Raw genomic sequence first — 22,465 nt, forward strand, 5'->3', positions numbered from 1 at the left:
GGTGCAACTTGATGTCTTTTTCAGATAGCATCAAACTTAGTAAAGCATTGAGGACATTGAAAGAGATAAGGTTTAGTTTGATATCATGTTGGTATAAAGATTTGTTTGTATTCTCTCTTCGTATGCACATACATGTATTATTAACCTTTTCTTCTTTCTATTGACGAGAAATTCTAGCCAGCGTGGTGCAGTAATTCCTCTGGGAAGTACTACTGCCTAGGAATGTTTATATTCACTCCCATCTTCCCACTATAATCCATAAATAATCTTCAGCATAGTCCAGCAATTTATCCTGACCAGACGCCAAGGCCTGAGTAATTAAAAACTTCTGAAATGCTCCGTCATTCTTTGGCCTTATACCAGCTCCCTTTTTTTTTAACATTTTCAAGAACCATCAGATCGTTGCTCGAGTTGCTAACGACACGCTCTGTCCAGATTCCAATTAAAGTTGCCCTGCTTATAGTAATTGCAAATTCTCATTTCAAATCCATTCAGGAAGTGCGTCACTATGCAGGCAAGTGTAAATGTAACGTCCAAAGCAAACATTCTAGCCAAAGGGAAGGGAAGGGAAGGCCAGGGAGCCGCAGATGGAGGGAGGACGGACGAGGAAAAACCCATAAATAATATATATTGTTAAAACTAATGTGCGGCGCTCATTAGCCCCTGGCAACGAGAGAGAGCAAACGAACAGGGGATGATGCTGGCCCAGCCCTTGGTTCTAGTTCCTGTTTCTGTTCCTATTCCTGACTAAATCAAAGGGTGCAAGATGAACTGTACTGTTCCGTTGGGCTGGCTCCGGGGGTTGCTGCTGGTAGTTCCTGCCACACATCCATCGAATTATTTTTATAACTTTTTAAAGCGAAACAACATCAACAGCACAAGACAGCGAATCAAGTGTTTTTCGAGTCGGGTCAAACCTTTAGGGGGGTTGCTGTTGCTAGCCCTCACAGCGCAAAGGAGACTGAGTGTAATTTAACGTGTTTCCCGCACAATTCTTAATTTAAAGCAAAATTTTACAATTAGCATAACCTGCATTGCAGCTCACATTGTTGTTTTTGCCAAATCACCTTCCACTTGAACAGTGATTGATGACGGCGATGGCGATGGCGATGCCATCCTCATAAATCACACTTCAGAGCCGAGTGACAGTGCGAACGCCAGTAAACATTGACAGCGCCAACTCATGAGCCCCTCACGTTTCGGTAATCGCCAATTAATTCCATCGGATGGATGGATAGTTACGGCGCCAAAGAGCTTAAGAGTGTGGGAGATCCGCAAGTGTTGGCAGCTTGCGTCCTTTATAGACCCCATATTCCATCTACTACCCAGAGATTCAGATACCTCTATGCCCTGCAGGTGTCCTGTGCTGTGGCACGAGGCACAAATCAACTTTTTACCCCAGATTCAATTCAATTCCCTGACAGTTAGTGTCCGTGTTTGTCGGGCTGTCAGGCAGCTGGCCAGATGTCTAACTGGCTGACTGGCAAACAAAGCGAACAATTAATGACTGAGGCCCCCGGCCATTTCCCTTTCCGTCCGTCCTGCGCCTGGCCGTGCAACAAATAGTCAAAAGACTTGCGTGCATATCAAAAACTAAAAGTGAAAATGAAAGGAAATCATAACGGTCGCTTGGCGAGGTGCCGGGGCCATAAAAAGGGACTTAGGACTCACCCTGGCAGGGTCTGCGTAATTGCAGTTAACTACTTGTTCGACTGCCCGTGTATACATACATATTTTTGGGGTAATTTTTTGCAACATTTTTTTGTCAGGATTTTCATTAATTTTTTCGCAACTTTTCTTCTTTTTATGTCAGCCCTCACAATGATAGAATTATTGCGGGATTTTCGCGCGAGTTTCCGGCCTAAGCCGGAAGTAGAATTATCCAGATGCGACAGCTTGGTATAATTCGCTGATCAATGGGACTAACCAAAGGATTTACTCCACAGAGCACCATACAGATGTGGCAGCTTAAGATCATACGCCAGCCATGGAGCCAAAGGATTTTATGTGCATAGGTATTATCCGAACCACCTTTCAATTATCCGTAGTCCGTGTCCGTTGTTTATACTCAACAATAACTAGGCATGAAACCGTTGTTGTGTCGACATTTTAGGGCCAACCTTTGGATTCAATTTATTCACGGCAAAGCAGAGAAAAAAACCTTAACAAATATCAACCATAAATTAGAAATGTCAGATTCATTATGCACATGGCGCTGCATAGTAATTAGATAGCTCCGCGCGTCCTTATAGAGTTCTCTCTCTCTCTGTCTCTGCCCAACTATGTAGAAATTTATGACCACTTGATGAACTGCAGCCACTACGGGAACAGTTCAGCCTCTGAGCGCGGTGTTGAGCACTCGCATTTCGTCCTGGTCCTGCTCATTTGCATAACAATCAACTCATCGTTTGTGGTACAGCTACAGCTACCATCTACCAGTTCGGGCTTCCTCTAGTTATCCGTCGGTAAGAGGGAATCCACCCTGCACTGGGGCTGGATAGGACTACCATCCCATGCTAATGCACTTCGTACAACAGCAGCGGGTGTGAAGTTGTAAAGTTTAATGTATTGTTTGTCTAACAGTTTATTCATTTGGAAATGGAATATGTACATATATTTTGTGTTCATTCTGTGACTGGAATAAAAAATGATTCTGCTCTGGGGTTGAAAATAATTCAAACTGATTCAGAAAATCTCTCTAAATCATCATACGATTGCATGGCCATTTCTTTCCCCAATAAACTGAGCTTGGGCTTTGGCGTACAACCTAATATTAATGAACAGAAAAATGTAGCTTAAAAACATAATAGCTCAACATTCGATGATATTGCTACATATCCAAGAATCTATTAAAATTATTTCTATCCCAGCTATTCCTCCTTTCCCGCAACTTAAATCCAATTTGTTGCAATTGTCGAACATGATCTCGATTCGATTTGCTTAATAATGGAACATGGGCGATATAGTTATCTTGATTCTTGATTTACATGTGTTAGCATTTTCTTGTTTTGTGTGTTCCTTCTCTCGTGTACCACTTTTCGGCTCAACAATGTGACATAAATCTGCTTAAATTTGACTAAAACCGCTCTGATCGGATTAAAATCAGAACTTGCATAACATTTTACAGTTTCAGTTTCCAAGGACCGAGCATCCCATCCCGCTTATCCTCGCCGGGCCAAACATGCACACAAATGCGACAGATTGGCTTCCTTGGGCGGGCTGGTTCTCCGAACTTATTGAGAAATAAATAGGTCCAGTGCAGGGTACGGATATGGGTGTGGGTATGGGTACGGGTACGGGTTACTCAGTGTAACAAAATACTCGAACGGCTGTTTGTTTATCCAATGTTTTTCGGTTAGATGAGCACACAACTCAAAAGCGACAAAGGTAGGGCAGACAGACATCATCGCAGGACCATGTTTCGGGAACAGTAACGAATACACCCCGAAAGGCGAACGTCACAGATTTCACAGATAAACCAATTCGAGCAGGGCAATGAATGGGTAAAAAGGTCGAGCAACTTGCCGCCAAAAAATGAACGTGTAGCTCTAGCACCAGAGCGAATCTTCCATGCTGATGTTTGATCAGAGCTAAAAAGGGTTACGATATGGAGAGGGTTGTTGGAGGCAGAGTTTTGCACGTGCGAAAGGCAAAGGCAAAGGGGTTATCCAGAATCTGTGTCAACTTCTTGCTAAAAAGGCGTAAAACAATCAATTCGCCAAATAAAATTCGATCTGCGAAATGGGAATAGACAAATTGCAGAAGGTCCTGTCCTGCTCTGCAAAGTCGTGATATATGGTCTGTGCCTATTTCATGCCTGACAAAGCGAGCAGAAAGGTTAAACCTATAAATTCAACCAGATTCTTTTTGTACAGTTGGTGAACCTTTTTCTACATACAGTTTTTTATGCAGAAAGTATATTAAATTTAATTTTCTTGCGCATCTACTGTGTGAAACTTCTATCATTTTAATGGAGAAACATGATTCAAAAGTATTATAGAACTCAGCACCATTTGGAATTTCTTTTAGATATCTGAAGATCGAGCCCTCGGGTAAATTATCCATCATCTATGTATCTTTTGTGCACTTCCATGGAACCGCACATGAACCGCACCCTGTGGACCAGCACTTGACGCATTCGAAGATTCTATTGTGTTTGCTCCTTTTAGCATGTCCATGGCAATTTGTTTCCATTTTGGTTTGCTTATCGCCTTATGGCCATCGCCAAATTGTTTTTGCAGCTCCGGCAGTGCATTAGCATAGAACAGGGGAAGATGCCGTCATTGATCCGCCGATAGCTATCTAGATATAGCTACCCCGTATCGCTAATGATGCCCGCCCGTACCCAGATGTAGACTCAGCCTCAGTCCCAGCCGCATCCCTTCGGTGACAGTTCTGGAAATTGAATGCAGCTTAGCTGGCTCACCCGCTGCGTATTTGCGCCTTTGTTACGAGCTCTGGCACGGAACAGAAGAACAGAGGAACGGAGCCCATGTCGAGCCATAATAATGATTATTGTAAAGATAAATCCGGACACCTCCAACAAAGCTGCACAAATGACAAACGCCGAGTCCGATCCGGCTTAGTAGTTAAAATAATCACAAGTTTGAGAAACCGAATTCCTCTCCACCATTTCGGAATCTTTGGGATCCTGTTCACCCTTGCCTCGTAACGGAAAATGCCAGTCAGTTCCCGTTCTCCTCTCCTGTATCTCGACTCTTGCCGGTTCATTCAACTAAATAATTTGAGTGGCATTCATGCAGGTCCACTACAGGCTCATGTTTCAGGACTGCCGGTCCTGACTCTACCCCTGCCTATGACTCTGCTGCTGCTGTTACTGCTGCTGCTGTTGGTACATTCGTTTTGTAATTCTGTGGCAGGTGACGGGGCAATCTTCCATTGTTCGACCTCAGTCGAGTTTCTACTTGAACTCACCCCATGTCGAATCGTAAGGGCGCAAAAATGCCCCCTACAATACTCGTAAAAACAAGCTGCAATGCACACACACAGAAAACCATTCATTTTATGTGCACTGCAATATACAATATTTATTTGAATTTAAGTCTTTTGTTTGGAATCTCAAATCCGCACACATACAGAGACTCTCTGCCTCTCCCGTTCTCGGGGTTGTTTGATTTGGCTACTATTTTTGACTTTTCCTGGAGTTCTTAGATCCTGATTGCGATCTGGATTGAAATTTTCTGGTTCGTTTTGATCATCAACTTTATTAGAAAAAAAATAGTAAATAGTTCTTTATGGCTTTACATCGAAATTCAATCTTATCACGATAAATTTGTAGTCCTGACTAGCTCGCTTTCTTTGCATTGCAATAACTGATACAGCATCTGGTGTAATCTAAATAGTCTATCGATTGTACAGTTTCCTGGTGATACCTAATACATGGTAAATTTTTGGTGATTGTGGTGGTACCTTAGATTACGCTTATGTCTACGATGGCAAAGGTACATATTCGTTCTATGGACAACCGACTTGTACTAAATAGTTAATAGGATATGGAATATTTTAAGGAAAGGAATGCTTGTCCTTTTAAGCATTCTTTGCTAAAATATTCCCCTGGGATCTACAACAAAGAAACCAATAAAGATTCGAAGTTTGTAATGAAATGGTTTGTTGAATGAGCTTAACTATGGATAGTGTTTCTTATATGAACATTGATTCTTCTGTTGCGGATCCGCCTCTAAATTACTCTAAATTGAGTGCAAGCATCAGCTAAAGTTCTAGTGGGTCTTGGAAGATTCCAAATCGAATAAAGCCATATCCTTGCATTCAATTTAGTGGTTCACCTATTACAAATATCAACTGATTGTTGGAGCTTCTCGGAAAGTGATACAGGCAAATACTTAGAGGATTCTCGCCAGTAACTTTTTGCCTTTTGTTTACCCAAAGTCAGTCACGAGATCATCTATTGCGCATTTCCATGGATCAGTTTCCTGCAAATCTTCACAATCTTTGTCTCAATCTATCACGCTCTGAACGCTTTTAAACGCAAAATATACCCCCAGGACTGTGCTATACCTGGGGGGCAAATTGCTTATAGCTGTGTGGATATGGATGGAGCTGTGGATGGTGATTGGGCTGCTCCTCTGGGTACTCCTTCCAGGGCGGCGTCTGCGTGTAGAAGCTGCTCTGCTGGTGCATTGCTGGTTCCGTTGCTGAAGACGGTAGATTGGCAGCTGCCTCGAAGCTTCCTCGGAACAGATCATATTTCTCCTGCGAGAACTGGCCAGCGGGTGGCGTCTGCTGCGGGTTCGGCTCCTGCTGTGGATGATGCTGATAATACCGCATGCTGCTGCCGAAGTCGAAGCCAGTTGGATGTTGGGGATGAGGATGAGGAGCTGCTGAAGGGTAATCCATTCCCGGCTGAAATGGAACCATCTGCGGCTGATGGTGATGAGGATGGGGAAGAGGATCTGAATGTGCTTCAGAATGCTGGGAAAGAGGAGGCTGCTGCGTCTGGCCGTAAGGAAACATCCGACCGCAACCAAACATGGGGAATGGCTGCGGGTTCACGAAGAGGGCGTCGAAAAGCTCCTTCGTAATGCGCTCTCCGCTCAATGTGAAGTTCTGCAGCTTCTCTAGGTCCAGGTTGACGGTGTTCCCGCTCTCCAGCACCTGCTCCAGAGCAAATATGTAGTTGTGGGCGAACCGAAGTATCTCGATCTTCGTGAGCTTTGTCTCCTCGGGCAGCGAGGGCAGCGTCACCCGCAGCTTCTCCAGCGCATCGTTTAGGCTGTGCATCCGGTTGCGCTCCCGGTCGTTGGCCTTCATTCGACGGAACTTCTTGATGCGCACCACCTGTGTGGGGCTGCGCGAACGGGTGACGCGGTTCTTGCCGACGGCATATTTTCGCTTGGGCCGCGGTGCATCCGGATCTTCCGGCGACTTCATTGGTGTGCTGGTCAGTTGCGGCTCGAAGCCTCCGCCAGTGGCACGGCTGTTCAGGTGCTCCACCAGGGTGCGGCCGCTGCGCGTGCTGTGGTTGCTGCTCGTGTCCAGCAGGCCCACAAATCCTGCCGGCGGTGAGTTGATCGGGGCTGTGTCCCAGGTGCCGGCATAGGCCAAAGGCGCCGCCGGCCCGGCCGCTGCACTGTTGTACGTCTCATCGAAATCCAAACGCCTCCGGGAGCTGACCTGGGCCTCCGTCTCGAAGCTCTTTTCGTAGCCGCTGTCGAAAGATGCATCGTCATCGTCCTCGTCGAACTCGAAGGATTGAGAGGGAGCACTGTAGGCATTATAACAAGCAGCCATGATCTGTTCTCGATTTCCGTTCTGTATAAACTATATCCTTGATCTGTATCTGTGTTTATGCTCTATCCAACAGTCGCTACGCGCATTTCACGCCTCCCAATTCCGATTTATGATTTCCGTTTTTCACTTTCAGAGAGGACAGTGTCGCTGGGTGTTTCTCAGTGTTTCGCGTGCCCGCACCAACTAAAAGCTGGCAAGGAGTGCGCACCGGTTTTATGCACCGGGGCCAGCCATTAATGCCCGCGTTGGAAGCGGTAAGCCCGCTGATTTGGGTCTAGGCGGCGGCAACAACCCTCGGCGCATTGTCGTCGGTCGTGGCGGCGCCATGGCACACATAAATCCCAAAAGATATGCGCGCCGTGATTGTCGCCAGGGGGTTGCTTTTGCCCGCTCGCACACATACACTGGCATAGATGTACGATGTACGTGTCCGTACACGGACACACTCTCAGATGAGATTCGTTATAGCTGGTATCGCTGCCAGTTAAAATACGAGCATTTTTTACGCTTTGCTGGCTAGCGCTGCGGTCTAAGCCAATAGGAAGGATGTCAGAGCTGGCGAGGATCAGTGGTGACGCCAACGGCATCATCAAAGTTCAAAGCATTATTTGCTGGTGGCTGCATACTCTCTAGTAAAAGGGGTGTTCTGACTTTCATATCATGGAAAGGAGACTTAAATCAAGCTAAATATTTCGTAAAGAAATAAGTCTTTGAAATTGGTTTTTATTCCGATTTTTCTTACAGATAACACATTTCTTTAAGATCAAGGAGACATTCAAAAAGACACTCACTTTAGCTAATTTTCCCGGATTATTAATAAAGTTATAGTTCCCTTTGAACTGTTCAACTTTCATCCGGAATCTTCTGCAGATTTACTCTTCTGATGCCATTTCCTTAACTTTGTAGGGTATGTAAATTTCGCATTTAAGAAACAATTGCATTTTATACTATCATAACATTGAACTTGAGTGCGCTTAATGCGATTGCCATTCAAAATGTTTCAATTACCCGCAACTCTTTTGCTTTTGTCGGGTAAACCGCAGTAATCACTTAGGGCTTACGCCTGTCGCTAAACGAATTAGAGCCACGTGGCCAGGACAACTCCGACACTTCCGAAAACGCAACATGTGAACTCCCACTCTCACTCCTACTCTTACCTCGGCCGAAGCAAAAGCCTGGCCACGTGCCGTGGTCTTACCGGCTGCTCAAGTGGCAGAGTGTGCCATAGATATCTATGTGGTAAAAGACATCTAAGTGGAGGCGTCTGCGGGCCGCGATTTCAGAGATCCCAAGTGGCCGACGGGGACGGGTGCCACGTGCGGATCTGTTATGATATGCGCAAATTATCGCAAATTGCTGGCATAAGTGAGGAAGACTCTAGAGTGTCAAGGGTGCTAATTGAGCTACATATATGCCTCCACGGCTTCTGTCCTGATTTGTATCAAAAGTTTGGTTGGATGGCTAATACTTAAGTTGACTAAAATTTCGAGTCCATTTGGTGTTAAGATCAAGAATACGCTTTAATAACCTAGATGAAAGTTAATCATTTACTAACAGACTACCAGAATGATCACTCTGCACCGTTTTATACCTCAAACCTATTTAGAGTATAATGTTTAGTATCAGCCACAAGGAAATAAATATTTCAGTCATTCGAAACATTTGTCGGGAATAAATCTAATAACACTTTTCATTCATTGGAAATAGTTGGTCGAAATATATCTTAATCCCTAAAATGAATAAATGAAAATGGATAAAGAAAATAGTGAGTGAAATATAGTGAAAAATAAATTGTTAGCACAAATAGGAATAATGAAATAAAATAAATTTATTCCGATCAGCACTTAAGCCGAAAACCAATAGCCGGGAAGTAAGAAGTCGGGAAGCCACATCCCGTTAAGCCCCCACAATATCATCAACCAAAAGTTAAGTTAAAGATAGTTCCGTACCTTGCTGTACGTTGTTTCACTTTGCGATGTACCTATTGATACTTTGTTTCCATTTGATATGGTTTAAAATGAAACTTTAAAATTCAATTACAAAATAACCGTGCCCGAACGTGTAATAATAATAATACTCTTTCTTGATGAATCGCGATATATTGAGGGTATTTATTTTTCTAGTTTTTTCTTGCACAGGTCCTTGTATTGAACATTTACCCTAAACTCTCCCACTCACGAATCTATAGCTGCTGGGTCTTTTCTGCGGAGGGGGACACGTTCCTCAAAAAAATACAACACAAGTCACTGGGGTGCTGCCCATACGCAATGCCGTCCATAGGTCCCACCGCCTCGGGCTGTCAGATGCAGGATCAGGAGCAGGGAGAATGGCGGACACAGTCCAGAACAAACGATATCAGGCCGGGGAAGGCTGGGGCGTACAGAAGCAGAAACTTCCACAGAAGTTCTATCGTCATACGATTGTGCTGTACAGAGTTAAACATTTGGGCGGTACATTTGCAGCGTGCGATAGTTGCCCCTCCTACTACATGGTGGAGTAGCTAATTTGCAAGTTCCAAGTTGCGAAAGTGATGGTAAGTAATATTTTACCAAACAATATTTCACCAAAAATTCAACATTTTTTCGAACGAAGACAAAGCTGATATCCAAGTGACTTATCCCCACGGTCGTACCCTGACTTACACTTACACTCTTACACAACTAAAGGAGAAAATTAACATGACGACCTTCAAAAAGTTATAAGTATCTCGGGATCATAATTTACGGTTTCCAAACCTACTCTGCTTGCATGTTGGGTCGTAAGTGAATGACTTTTAATTGCCGCTAGAACTGTGTTGCTTCGTGGATGGCCAGTTACTGAATGTAAGTTCGACAGCTTCCAGTATTTCTTCACTCCTCAGGATTGCTGGTTTCTATTTTATACCCGATACTCAAAATTAGTATAGGGGTATATTAGATTTTTGGTGAAAATGGATGTGTGCAACGTCCAGAATGAAGCGTTTCCAACCCAATAAATAACACCCCATATATATTCTTGATCAGCATCAATAGCCGAGTCGATTGAGCCATGTCTGTCTGTCCGTCCGTCCGTCTGTCCGTCTCTATGAGCGCCTAGTGCTCAAAGGCAATAAAAGCTAGAGCAACGACATTTTGTATTCAGACTTCTGTAATATGTCACTGTTGCAAATGTTTTTTTAAAGTTCGCCCCACTCCCTTCCGCCCCCACAAAGCACGAAGATCTGTGGCATCCACAATATCAAAGATTCTCGTATCTTTCATTCATTAAGAAAGTACTTTTCAAACGATTCCTATTTATTTAAACTATTTATATTTCTTTAAGCCTAATAATTCTTTTTCGCTCCACTAGTTAATAGCTACTTTCAATAGGTTTACACTCTTTACCAGGCTCATTTGACAAAGACATGCGGTTCGAGCTGCATGTAGTTCCAGAAAACATCCCTAACTGAGAATATATTGCCACCCAATTTAACACGAGCCGCCACGTGTCCCAGACTCCTTTTCCCCTAGTGTTGTTGATATGCCTGACCAGCTCAAGTGCTCCTCCGACGCGTGTGGCTAATTCGCTTTTTTCGAAAACCACAATGCATATCAATTACTCTATTAATTGAGAGGACGGCGCATGTTGCTGTTCCGGCTGCTGAGCGTGGGTCGAAAAGGAGAGACGAAAACACATTTCTTTGGCCAATAGGAAGAATTTCAGCTTGCTCACACCCAGACAACGCAAACAAAAATATCGAGCATTTACATCCGCTTCGTTTCTTCGTCTCGCATTCGATTACGAGCCAAATATTGAATATTCCCCTCATCCGAAAATGCTGATTGGTGCTATGTCTATATTGGCAAGCGCCTAAATTTAAACATGAGTCAGATGGTATGTTGCGCTTCAGGAAGAGTGGAACTACCTGAAATTAAGGCACTGCCAGAACCATTGAAGAGCTCGCTCATCGGCATGAATCCAGTTTCAACGCTGTTCCTGAAGTCCATCGTACATTCAATTCATGCTTCCAAAGGTACTCATTCGGAGCACCAGAAATAGTTCCCAATACGGCAAATGGTCAACAATTCAATTCAACATTTCAAATCAAAGAACAAGTGTACTACAGTGTACTTTATGGGCGGTGAGGGCATCAATCGTGTAGACCACGAACGCGGCCTCGCTAATCACGCTACAATAACCTCAAATCGCCAAAAACCAGGCGCATACTCGGCGAGCTGGATGACCCGACCTATTGAATGATCACAATGAATCATTGAAATTCATAAAATCACACATGCCTTTTCCATCCGAAATTAAGCGTAGCGAAAACGTTACAACTGGCGACAGAGGTGGGATTGAACAATGGTTAAATTTAGTCTTACAACTCGAACAATTAACGCAGAAATTGGCAGAGCGGGAGTTACCAACAAGTGGCTTGAAAGCCGAAGGAAAACCGGTTTCAAACTAGAGGAATCACGAGTACTTGGATGAGTTTTCGCTTGGAACTAATTGACTAATTACGCATACTCAATTGCATCAATATTGACAATTTGAATGGCAGAACAAAGTTTGCCGTATATGAGAATAATGCCCAATGAGAATAAATATAGACAGAAAGACATGGCTCAATCGACTCGGCTATTGATGCTGATAAAGAATATATATACTTTATGGGGTCGAAAACGCTTCCTTCTACACCCACTTTGAGTAAATGGATCAAGAAAATAGTAAGTGAATCGGCGATATATTTTTTTCTTTTAATTAATTTAGGTAAAAATTAAGCTTTGAAATACAATTACGAAATTACAGTGTCTGTCCGCCAAATAGTTTCTATTAGTACTTCTGGAGAAAAAGCGATCCATTGAGAGTATATTTTTTTTTTTTTAGATTTTTGGAGCGCATGTCCTTGTATCAAACACTTACCTTAAACTCATCCACTCACGAATCTATAGCTAGAAAAAATTCCTCAGAAAAAATACAATACAAGCCACTGGGGTCCTGCCCATACGCAGTCACTCACCTCCACCGCCTCGGGCTGAAAGGAGCAGAAACAGGAGCAGGGAGAATGGCCGACACAGAACAGTCAAAATAAACTATATCAGGCGGGGGAAGACTTGGGCGGACCGAAGCAGCAGCTACCACAACTGCACAGGCAATACGGTGGTCCTACACAGCAGCTGACCCGACAACTGCAGGACGGACAACGAGGACAGGGCGGCAATAACCAGTGCGCAATAGGCAATCAGCGTAGCCAGTATTTCTTTTAAACGTTGAGTGTATCTCCCGATTTCAAGACACACATAACACAGGCAGACGTACTGCACAGTTACCGCTGACATAAACCACTATTTTAATGTTGTTATGTTAAAGTTGTTCTTAAAATATTTAATAAATAAATACGTACATATCATATTCATATGGCAAACACAGAAAAAACTTAAATCTATCCATGTATGCTACATTGTGGGCTAACTAACAGATAATCTTTCCTTAATTCTTCTTACTTCAAAATAAACCCAAGAATCCTCTGAGTTGAATTTTTCCAACTATCCAAATATATTGAAAATATTTGTAAGTCTTTGTATTTTACATGAAGCGATAATCTCAATCCTAACTATTTATATTTCTTTAAGCCTAATAATGATTTTTCGATCCACTAGTTAATAGCTACTTTCAATAGGTTTAGATACCTTACCCGGTTTATTTGAATAAGACAAACTTTCCGAGTTGCATGTAGTTCCAGCAAATATCCCTAACTGAGAATATATTGCCACCCAATTTAACACATTTAACGCGTGTCCCAGACTCCTTTTCCCCTAGTGTTGTTGATATGCCTGACCAGCTCAAGTGTTCCTCCGACGCGTGTGGCTAATTCGCTTTTTTAGAAAACCACAATGCATATCAATTACGATTTTTATTAAGAGAACGGATGTTGAGAGCACGTTGCTGTTTCGGCTGCTTTGGTCGAAAAGGAGAGGTTTTTTACGAGCCTGCAGGCGTCTTCGTCACAGTGCAAATAGATGCCGAAACACAATGCCTGCGATTTGGACAAACAGATGAACACATACATAATTTTGTCAAATCCAGGCTCAATTCGGGGCAGAGCCCATACGAAATGTGCCCCAGGCCAATGAAATTCTAACAAGCGAAACAAATTCAATTTTTCAGGGTGTTCCCGATGTGCAACCCCTCGCTGGCATTCGTTCCGAACACGTAGAGCGGCGCCTTAGGCCAGTGCAGGGAAAGTGCTACTCGTCCATTCAGCACCGTCAGAATGGAACGATTTCTTCTTCGTACAGCGGATCCAGTTCCAGGACGTGAGAGAAGTGGATGCTTGCTTGGCTGGTCCGCGGCAATGACAAGGACGAGGAGTGTGAGTCCGAGGACAACTCAATCACATCTGGCAAACAGGAGACTCTGTCTGAAGGTACTTGCCGGCAGATTCGCACTTGGAGCCCCTTGACCCTCATTTTACCTCGGACCCTATGACCACCACGGCCGCTTTGTTTGCGATTGAGAGGGGCTGGCGGATGAACTTCTTCGAGATCCGTTGAGGAATCAGAGGTTATGTGTCTGAAGATCTTTTTGGGCATCATCACGGACGAGGACGGTCTCGGCGAGTCGGAAGTAATATGCACAAATTTTTTAACTCGTTTTTTCCCGGTTTTCTGCATTTCAAATGTTGGCGTAGACGCATTGCTGTCTGTGGTGATGGAATAGCTGTGGCTTTGACTGCCTGGTCCTGGCTTTCTTCGTTTCCTCTGCGGTTTCTGTCTCTCTTGGAAGTAGGATTCAAAGTCGGTGCGCTTGATCCGAACTCGGCATTCACGCATCTGCTTCAAGTCCTGGAGAGTAAGAAGATTTAAGCGGACCTCGGCCGTGCGTGTTAGACACTCTTGGATAAGGCGTTTGGTTAGGTCGTCATCGTCATTTGGTGGATATGTTGATTCTTCTCCGTGGCTGCTTGTGTTGGAGCTTGGTGAAGTTTTGAAGCGCTTGTTTTTATATACCTGAGTAGTCGTTTCTGGTAAGAGATCTGCCGCCGACGTCGTCGCTCCGTCTCCCTCCTGCACTCCAGTTCCCGTCTCCTGGCTCACCTCCTTCTCTTTTTCATCGGGCTGCAACACGCCTGTCTCCATATTAAAATCAGACGATGTGGCCGGCGGAGGCGTTAACTCTTTACTTACACCAAACAAATTTTCGCAGGGCTCCTCGGTGGAGTCGTGCATGGCCATCGTTGAAGTTTCCGAATCCACGCTGTCAGTTTCCGATGGCCCGCGCGTCCCTCGTGGCACCGCAATCCCGTCTTTAGAGTGCGCTGGCGCGGTCCCTCTTAGAGTTTGCCAGCTCCTAAATTTGTTTAGAACTGAGCTGCATTCTCTCAGGCTACTGATATCGCTGGTTACATCCTGAAGCTCTTCTTTTTCAAAGCTCCAGATGTCGGCAAAGGCCTTGAAGCCGCTTGTTTCATTGCTGAACTTTGTTCGGCTATCCAGCAGATCGCCGAATGACCGCTTCTCCGAATTCGGCGCCACTTCTGGGGATGGGGACTTTGGCGGCTCGGACTCGGCCATAGATATAGGTTCAGCCTCAGGCTCGCGCTCAGTATCTTCTTCTGGTTCGGAATGGACAGCAGAGCAGATGGTGGGGGGCGATCGGCGACCACTTCGCATGCTCCGATCCATGTCAGAAATCATGGCATTGGCAACCATAGCAGCAGCTCGAATGCGTGTTCTTCGGCCCGAGCCTGTGTAATAGGCCTCCGACTCGTCTGAAGCTGCCTCCTCCTCCTCATCTTCGGAGATCACTAAATATGGGTATATGTATAATTATAAGAATCAACTAATTGGGGTTGGCTTACCTTCATCCCAAAATTTGCGCGGTGGTTTCCGCTTCTTGGGCTGCTTAGGACACGGCTCCTCTTCTTTCTCATCGGCGCTCACTTCAGCCAGGTTTGCCGCATTCTCGTAACCCTCCTCAATGGTGCCATAGTCCAGTTGCGGGCGGTCCTTGTACTTGGCATAGTCAATTTTAAGAAACTCCAATCGATCGTTAGCCTCGGCCATATTGAGAGCCACGAACTTATTCTTCAGATCCTTGCTCTTCAGCAGCGCGTTGCAACGCTCTTGCAAGGTGGACCAATCAAGGGCCCACGAATAGCGTTTGTTGCGCGGCTGAAAGATCACTGTCAGAAGGTCCTTTACAAAGCTACGCGGCAGGCGCAATGCCTGCAAAGCCTTGTAGATGGGCTCGTAGTCTCCCACAGGGGCACTGTGATTGGTTATGGTAACGATTTCATCGACATCAATTGTGGAGCTAAGCAACTCGTATTTGATGCTGAAAGGAGTTTGTACACTGCCGCCGCCCCTAGGCCCGGCTACCGCTCCGGCTCCGGCCCACTCATCATCAATGAAGCGCTTCTTTTTGATGCGAGAACAGCGCTTGACTTCATTATAGTTATTTGTTGTCGGATGGAGATAGAAAGCTGTCAGCCAGAACTCCGCCTCCATGAAGCCATGATCACTGAACACCTTGGCCAGATCCGCGTAGTTATTTGAAAGCTTGTGCTCTAAGTTAAGCATAAAGTCCGTTGTCAGGCCGGGATGATAGCGCCAAATTTCTATGGCATTCAGCTGCTGGCCAATGATCTTCAACAACAGAGCAATCTTGGCAAACTGCCAGCCTCGGAATTCCTGTGTAAAAATAGACATTTGAGCATTCTATGATGACATTAGTCGACTCATATGACTTACACGCTGTGCCAACAATTTGTAGACAAAGTCCAAGACCTCCTCGTTGTTGGGTACATTTTGAAAGACGGGGTCTATTTGCCGATCCAACTCCTCGTCGACATCTGCCAAGGGCTTCTCATCATCATCGAAGTTCTTGTAGTTGCCAATGTTGCTGGCTCGATTGCCCTTGCAGATCTGTTGCTGATAGTTAAGATTCAAGTTCACGGTGTACGGCTCGGCATGGCTATTCCGCTGAGACTCCAGCTTTTGCAGCTCGTTCAGAAGAAAGGTCTCGCTATTCTCCCTCTCCTCCACATAGCGATACATAAGGACCTTAAAGTGAGGCAAATGGGTGAGGAAATCGTGTTCGTTTAGGGCCATCAGCTCCAGCAACTGGTTACCCAGTACATAGCTTGTGTAGGCCTCCAGCATGACGGCGAACGAGGTGACCAGATTCAGCTTAAACTTCTTGAACACAATCTGCTCGAAGAAGCCGCTTTTGCTTAACCGCAGGCGTACACACACCTGTGCGATGAGACGAGCAGGAGTAAAGTTGATGTTCTCTGCAATTGGAGCTTCTTGCATGATCAAAGCATAAAAACGTATATTGAACATCTGTAAAGGATATCATTGATAAATTCATAAATGCGAAAGATTTCTCTGCTTACCATGTTGTCGATCACATAACCCCTATTTTCGTCCATTACGAAAATAGTCAATAGATATAAGTGTCCCACCAATGTTATGGCCGTCTTCTCATGCTCCAAAGATTCAAAGCTTGAATAGGCATTGGACTTGAGCCAAGCTGCCAGGACCTTGAGGGAGAGTTGCTTCACTGCCTCAAAGTTTCCCGCATTGAACAGTTGTATAAGCCGCAGCAGTATGATGTTCAGATTCTCCTGCTGCAGGAACGTGATATCTTCAGGAAAATGGAAGACACTCAGTAAACCTCCTACATGGAGCATTCCCCCACTCACCTTCATGTGTGGCAGCCAGCACGGAATGCTCAATGTTGTGATGCTTGTTCTGTCTCAGGTTGGCAAACAGCTGCTGCAGATAGGGCACGCGCCAAGGTTTTCCCTGAAGCTTCAGGATATATGGCCAATCGATTTTGGAGAGCCCTTCGATCTGGGCAAAGGATGACGTTGCCTTGCCCAGGTAGTAAAGTAACATGCGTTTTAGTCCCTCCGAACAGCTACTCCATTCTTGGCTGAACCACAACTGCAGCGAGTGGTGCGCCAGCACTTTAACGACATGACGCAACGAATCCTCTCTCAGGCCATCAGGATTGGGTAGCTGACAAACCTCCCAGCCGTAGACCAATTGCATCAATCGTTGGTTCCCCATCAGCTCAAACACATCCACATCGCTGCTTTCAGTGCAGAACACGAACATTTTCTGTAAACAAAGGTTAAGCAATAGGCGATGGCGTGGTTGGGTCGGCTCAGACTTACAGCTGAAAACTCATCGTAATCGAGCTTTGAGGCACAGTCAAGAAACTTCTGACCATTAAGCAGTTTTAGGGGCAAAATTACTTCCATTTTTAGATATTTTTATCACGGAAATTCACTTGTTTGACGGATTTTGCATTTTTTTGGAAGCCGGGCCGGGCGTATGCAGTGTGACCGCGGATTTACCGATAAAATATACGGTCTGACCCTCAGAAATATACCGAAACATACCGCCTCATTTTCAAAATATACCGTAAATATCCTGACGAGTTCAGGTTCTATTATACAATTTCTCGTTTTTGATATTACGACGAATATTACTAGCTAAATAGAACCCTCAGTTCTGCCCACATAATTTTATCCGATTAATGAATCTATTTGCTACACAATTGGTTAGTTTTTAGTCCTTGCTTTTATTGTATTTTGGCTAAAACAAGGCATAAATAACATAGTTCACTAAAAAAAACAGTCGCAATGTTGCTGGTATTTGAAGACATGATGCGTGTATAGGCCTTTGTACACCCTATTTCGTTGATTTTATATGAAAATCAAACGTAATTTATTAAGACCTTTTCTCAAATTGATATTCTTTAGACATATACAAGTACATTATTAGTATCTTTTATATATTTAGGTCGATCCTGATACCTACTGAGCCTTGGAAGACAAACATTTTCTCAATTCTATGACATCCATTTCGCCCAGGGTATGTGTGCATGGAATGGGACTCATTGTTGTCAACCGGCTATGACTACTAATTCTTGGTTATTCTTTCTACTGTCGAATATTCCCAGCTATATACATACATATGTAGAACATTTAGCCATGCCCACATTGTTTTACACGATTGATAAATCAATTTGTTACTTAATATGTTTATTCTAAATACTTGCTTTTATGGATTTTGGATAAAACAAGGATTAAACAAAATAGTTCAACAAAAAAAACATTCCCAATGTTGCTATAGCCTTTGTTTACCCTATTTCGTTTATTTAATATGAAGATCCTGTTTTCATGCATATGAGTATTATTCTTGGTCCCTGCAAAATATCGTTGAAATAGGTTTAAAACAGGGACAAAATTGTTTTTGCAATAATTGGAGCCTGGGATGATAAACATAAAAAAAATCACAAATAAAAATCAGAAATAATCATTATTCAACAAAGATTATAATTATAGAATACAAATTAAAAATAATAATTATTCAATAAAAATCAAGAATAACAATTAAAATAATAGTTATTCAATAAAAATCAAGAATAACAATTATAATAATAGTTATCCGAAAAAAATCAAGAATAACAATTATAATAATAGTTATTCAATAAAAATCAAGAATAACAATTATAATAACAATTATTCAATAAAAATCAAGAATAACAATTATAATAACAATTATTCAATAAAAATCAAGAATAACAATTATAATAAAAGTTATTCGAAAAAATCAAGAATAACAATTATAATAATAGTTATTCGAAAAAAATCAAGAATAACAATTATAATAATAGTTATTCAATAAAAATCAAGAATAACAATTATAATAATAGTTATTCAATAAAAATCAAGAATAACAATTATAATAACAATTATTCAATAAAAATCAAGAATAACAATTATAATAATAGCTATTCGAAAAAAATCAAGAATAACAATTATAATAATAGTTATTCAATAAAAATCAAGAATAACAATTATAATAATAGTTATTCGAAAAAAATCAAGAATAACAATTATAATAATAGTTATTCAATAAAAATCAAGAATAACAATTATAATAATAGTTATTCAATAAAAATCAAGAATAACAATTATAATAACAATTATTCATTAAAAATTAAGAATAACAATTATAATAATAGTTATTCGAAAAAATCAAGAATAACAATTATAATAATAGTTATTCAATATAAATCAAGAATAACAATTATAATAATAGTTATTCGAAAAAAATCAAGAATAACAATTATAATAATAGTTATTCAATAAAAATCAAGAATAACAATTATTATAATAGTTATTCGAAAAAAATCAAGAATAACAATTATAATAATAGTTATTCAATAAAAATCAAGAATAACAATTATAATAATAGTTATTCAATAAAAATCAAGAATAACAATTATAATAACAATTATTCGATAAAAATCAAGAATAACAATTATAATAATAGTTATTCAATAAAAATCAAGAATAACAATTATAATAACAATTATTCGATAAAAATCAAGAATAACAATTATAATAATAGTTATTCGAAAAAATCAAGAATAACAATTATAATAATAGTTATTCAATATAAATCAAGAATAACAATTATAATAATAGTTATTCGAAAAAAATCAAGAATAACAATTATAATAATAGTTATTCAATAAAAATTAAGAATAACAATTATAATAATAGTTATTCAATAAAAATCAAGAATAACAATTATAATAACAATTATTCATTAAAAATTAAGAATAACAATTATAATAATAGTTATTCGAAAAAATCAAGAATAACAATTATAATAATAGTTATTCAATATAAATCAAGAATAACAATTATAATAATAGTTATTCGAAAAAAATCAAGAATAACAATTATAATAATAGTTATTCAATAAAAATCAAGAATAACAATTATTATAATAGTTATTCGAAAAAAATCAAGAATAACAATTATAATAATAGTTATTCAATAAAAATCAAGAATAACAATTATTATAATAGTTATTCGAAAAAAATCAAGAATAACAATTATAATAATAGTTATTCAATAAAAATCAAGAATAACAATTATAATAATAGTTATTCAATAAAAATCAAGAATAACAATTATAATAACAATTATTCGATAAAAATCAAGAATAACAATTATAATAATAGTTATTCAATAAAAATCAAGAATAACAATTATTATAATAGTTATTCAATAAAAATCAAGAATAACAATTATAATAATAGTTATTCAATAAAAATCAAGAATAACAATTATTATAATAGTTATTCAATAAAAATCAAGAATAACAATTATAATAACAATTATTCAATAAAAATCAAGAATAACAATTATAATAATAGTTATTCAATAAAAATCAAGAATAACAATTATAATAATAGTTATTCAATAAAAATCAAGAATAACAATTATTATAATAGTTATTCAATAAAAATCAAGAATAACAATTATAATAATAGTTATTCAATAAAAATCAAGAATAACAATTATTATAATAGTTATTCGAAAAAAATCAAGAATAACAATTATAATAATAGTTATTCAATAAAAATCAAGAATAACAATTATAATAATAGTTATTCGAAAAAAATCAAGAATAACAATTATAATAATAGTTATTCAATAAAAATCAAGAATAACAATTATTATAATAGTTATTCGAAAAAAATCAAGAATAACAATTATAATAATAGTTATTCAATAAAAATCAAGAATAACAATTATAATAATAGTTATTCGAAAAAAATCAAGAATAACAATTATAATAATAGTTATTCAATAAAAATCAAGAATAACAATTATAATAATAATTTTTCAATAATGCGGTGAAACAGTCCCAGACCATAATCGAAGCGCCACAATGTTTAACGGTCTTCTTTGTGTATTCTAGAGTTAATTATTTGTTGGGAGGACATCGTAGATATAGTTTACCAACACTTCTAAAGACATTAAACTTGGATTTTTCGATCCAAACAATAACATTCATGATGGACAGCAATCGACTTAGGTCCCCACTTGCCCCCACTTGCCACTTGCCTGGATATTTTAACATGACAACGACCCGATACATTGCTGCAGGATAGTCAAGTCGTGGCTTAACCAAGAGGTAATCAAAGTTTTGTAATAGCCTCCGCAGAGTCCCGAACTGAACCGTATAGAGAACTTGTTGGAAAATTTAAACCAAGTCGTTGCCCAAAAAAAAACAGCAATTAAAAGGATTTGTGCCGAATTTTACACGAAGAATGGAGGAAAATCACCCCTCAACAGCGGGCACGTCCTGTAGATTCGTAAATAAAAACTTTTCTTGATTTTCGCTTAAATTCTTGGTGTAGTTCTTGTGGCTTAAGTGTATGAGCACCACTGTAAGTACCAGCAGTACAATTATATATACATATGTATGTACTATAGATATGAATAATTAAGTGTATTATTGACTTCTTTAATGACTTATACAAAAATATGGCTTGCAATGGTCACTTTCATGCATGGCTTCGCACGCTCGTGGCCAAGTTATAGTAGAATTGAATTTATAGACTGCCCTTTGTTGCCATCTGGCGCATGCAAAGTGCAAACAAATGATTATTAGCTGCCAACAGCACAGCGGGCGGCAGCCACTACTCCATCTTCACAATGAAAGCACCAAGGGATTCCTATACAAATGTGGCATTCTGAATAGAAAGGAATTACCACGGGAATGGGGTGCGGATGTATGGAGTGTGCCTTGGTCAAGGCGAGAGCAAGAGCAGGGCTTCAATGCAATTTCACATTCTCGTGGTTCCTCTTTAAAGTCTGACAGTATCCGATCAACAAGATATGGCATCATACAGTGACGTACCCAAATGGATCGCTCAGTATAAAGGTCACCTGCTAATGGCTGCAATTAGGCCAGTCACATAAACAGGAAATGATTTACAATCGTTGCTGCTGCTACTGCACTCCCAGAGGAGCCAGCAACACATGTACCTGTCATTGATAGCCTGAGTCTGAGTCCGCAGCGATTTATCAGTGGCAAAATCAATTAGTAGCTACGTAGCTTATCGTTGGGGATAAGGGATAAGGGGGGTCGTCCCAATGCGTCCCCCCATAACCCATTCATTATACGCACCGGTAGAGCAGTGTCATAAATATTCCCATCATCGTTTATAGGCATCGCCGGCAGGGCAAACGGGCACGGGCACCCATCAAATGGCCACAAATGAAAACCTGTTGATGTCCGCACAACCATACATCCATGGAGCAAAGGTTAACATCTTCTTCAGCTCTCGTAATTGAAGAAGCTCCTTTTTTTACTCCTTTTTTTTACTTAGGACAAGGGTATATTGTAATCGG

General features: G+C 40.8%; 2 protein-coding genes across 4 annotated transcripts; both read right to left on the reverse strand.

Annotated features, from left to right (window-relative positions):
- Positions 1–5,205: 5,205 nt before the first annotated feature.
- tap (Basic helix-loop-helix neural transcription factor tap) lies at positions 5,206–7,574 on the reverse strand. The gene has a single exon (XM_001353767.4). The coding sequence runs from the start codon at positions 7,267–7,269 to the stop codon at positions 6,031–6,033; it is 1,239 nt and encodes a 412-aa protein (XP_001353803.2). The 5' UTR covers positions 7,270–7,574; the 3' UTR covers positions 5,206–6,030.
- Positions 7,575–12,575: 5,001 nt separating this feature from the next.
- Positions 12,576–17,628, reverse strand: LOC6900699 (uncharacterized). Of its 3 annotated transcripts, none has more exons than XM_015187692.2 (7): positions 17,414–17,627; positions 16,937–17,357; positions 16,628–16,878; positions 15,981–16,574; positions 15,089–15,920; positions 14,415–15,034; positions 12,576–14,345 (listed from the first exon to the last, which is right to left on the reverse strand). In XM_015187692.2, exons 1-7 carry the CDS (start codon positions 17,498–17,500, stop codon positions 13,497–13,499), a joined length of 3,654 nt encoding a protein of 1,217 aa, XP_015043178.2. In that variant the 5' UTR covers positions 17,501–17,627; the 3' UTR covers positions 12,576–13,496. The 3 variants fall into 3 exon arrangements, with proteins under 3 accessions (XP_015043178.2, XP_002135063.2, XP_015043177.2); XM_015187691.2 differs by having other exon boundaries at positions 14,189–14,356; positions 17,414–17,628; XM_002135027.3 differs by having other exon boundaries at positions 12,576–15,034.
- Between the last annotated feature and the right edge of the window lie 4,837 nt (positions 17,629–22,465).

This window comes from Drosophila pseudoobscura, chromosome X (genome assembly GCF_009870125.1).
Source record: "Drosophila pseudoobscura strain MV-25-SWS-2005 chromosome X, UCI_Dpse_MV25, whole genome shotgun sequence".
Lineage (NCBI taxonomy): Eukaryota > Metazoa > Arthropoda > Insecta > Diptera > Drosophilidae > Drosophila > Drosophila pseudoobscura.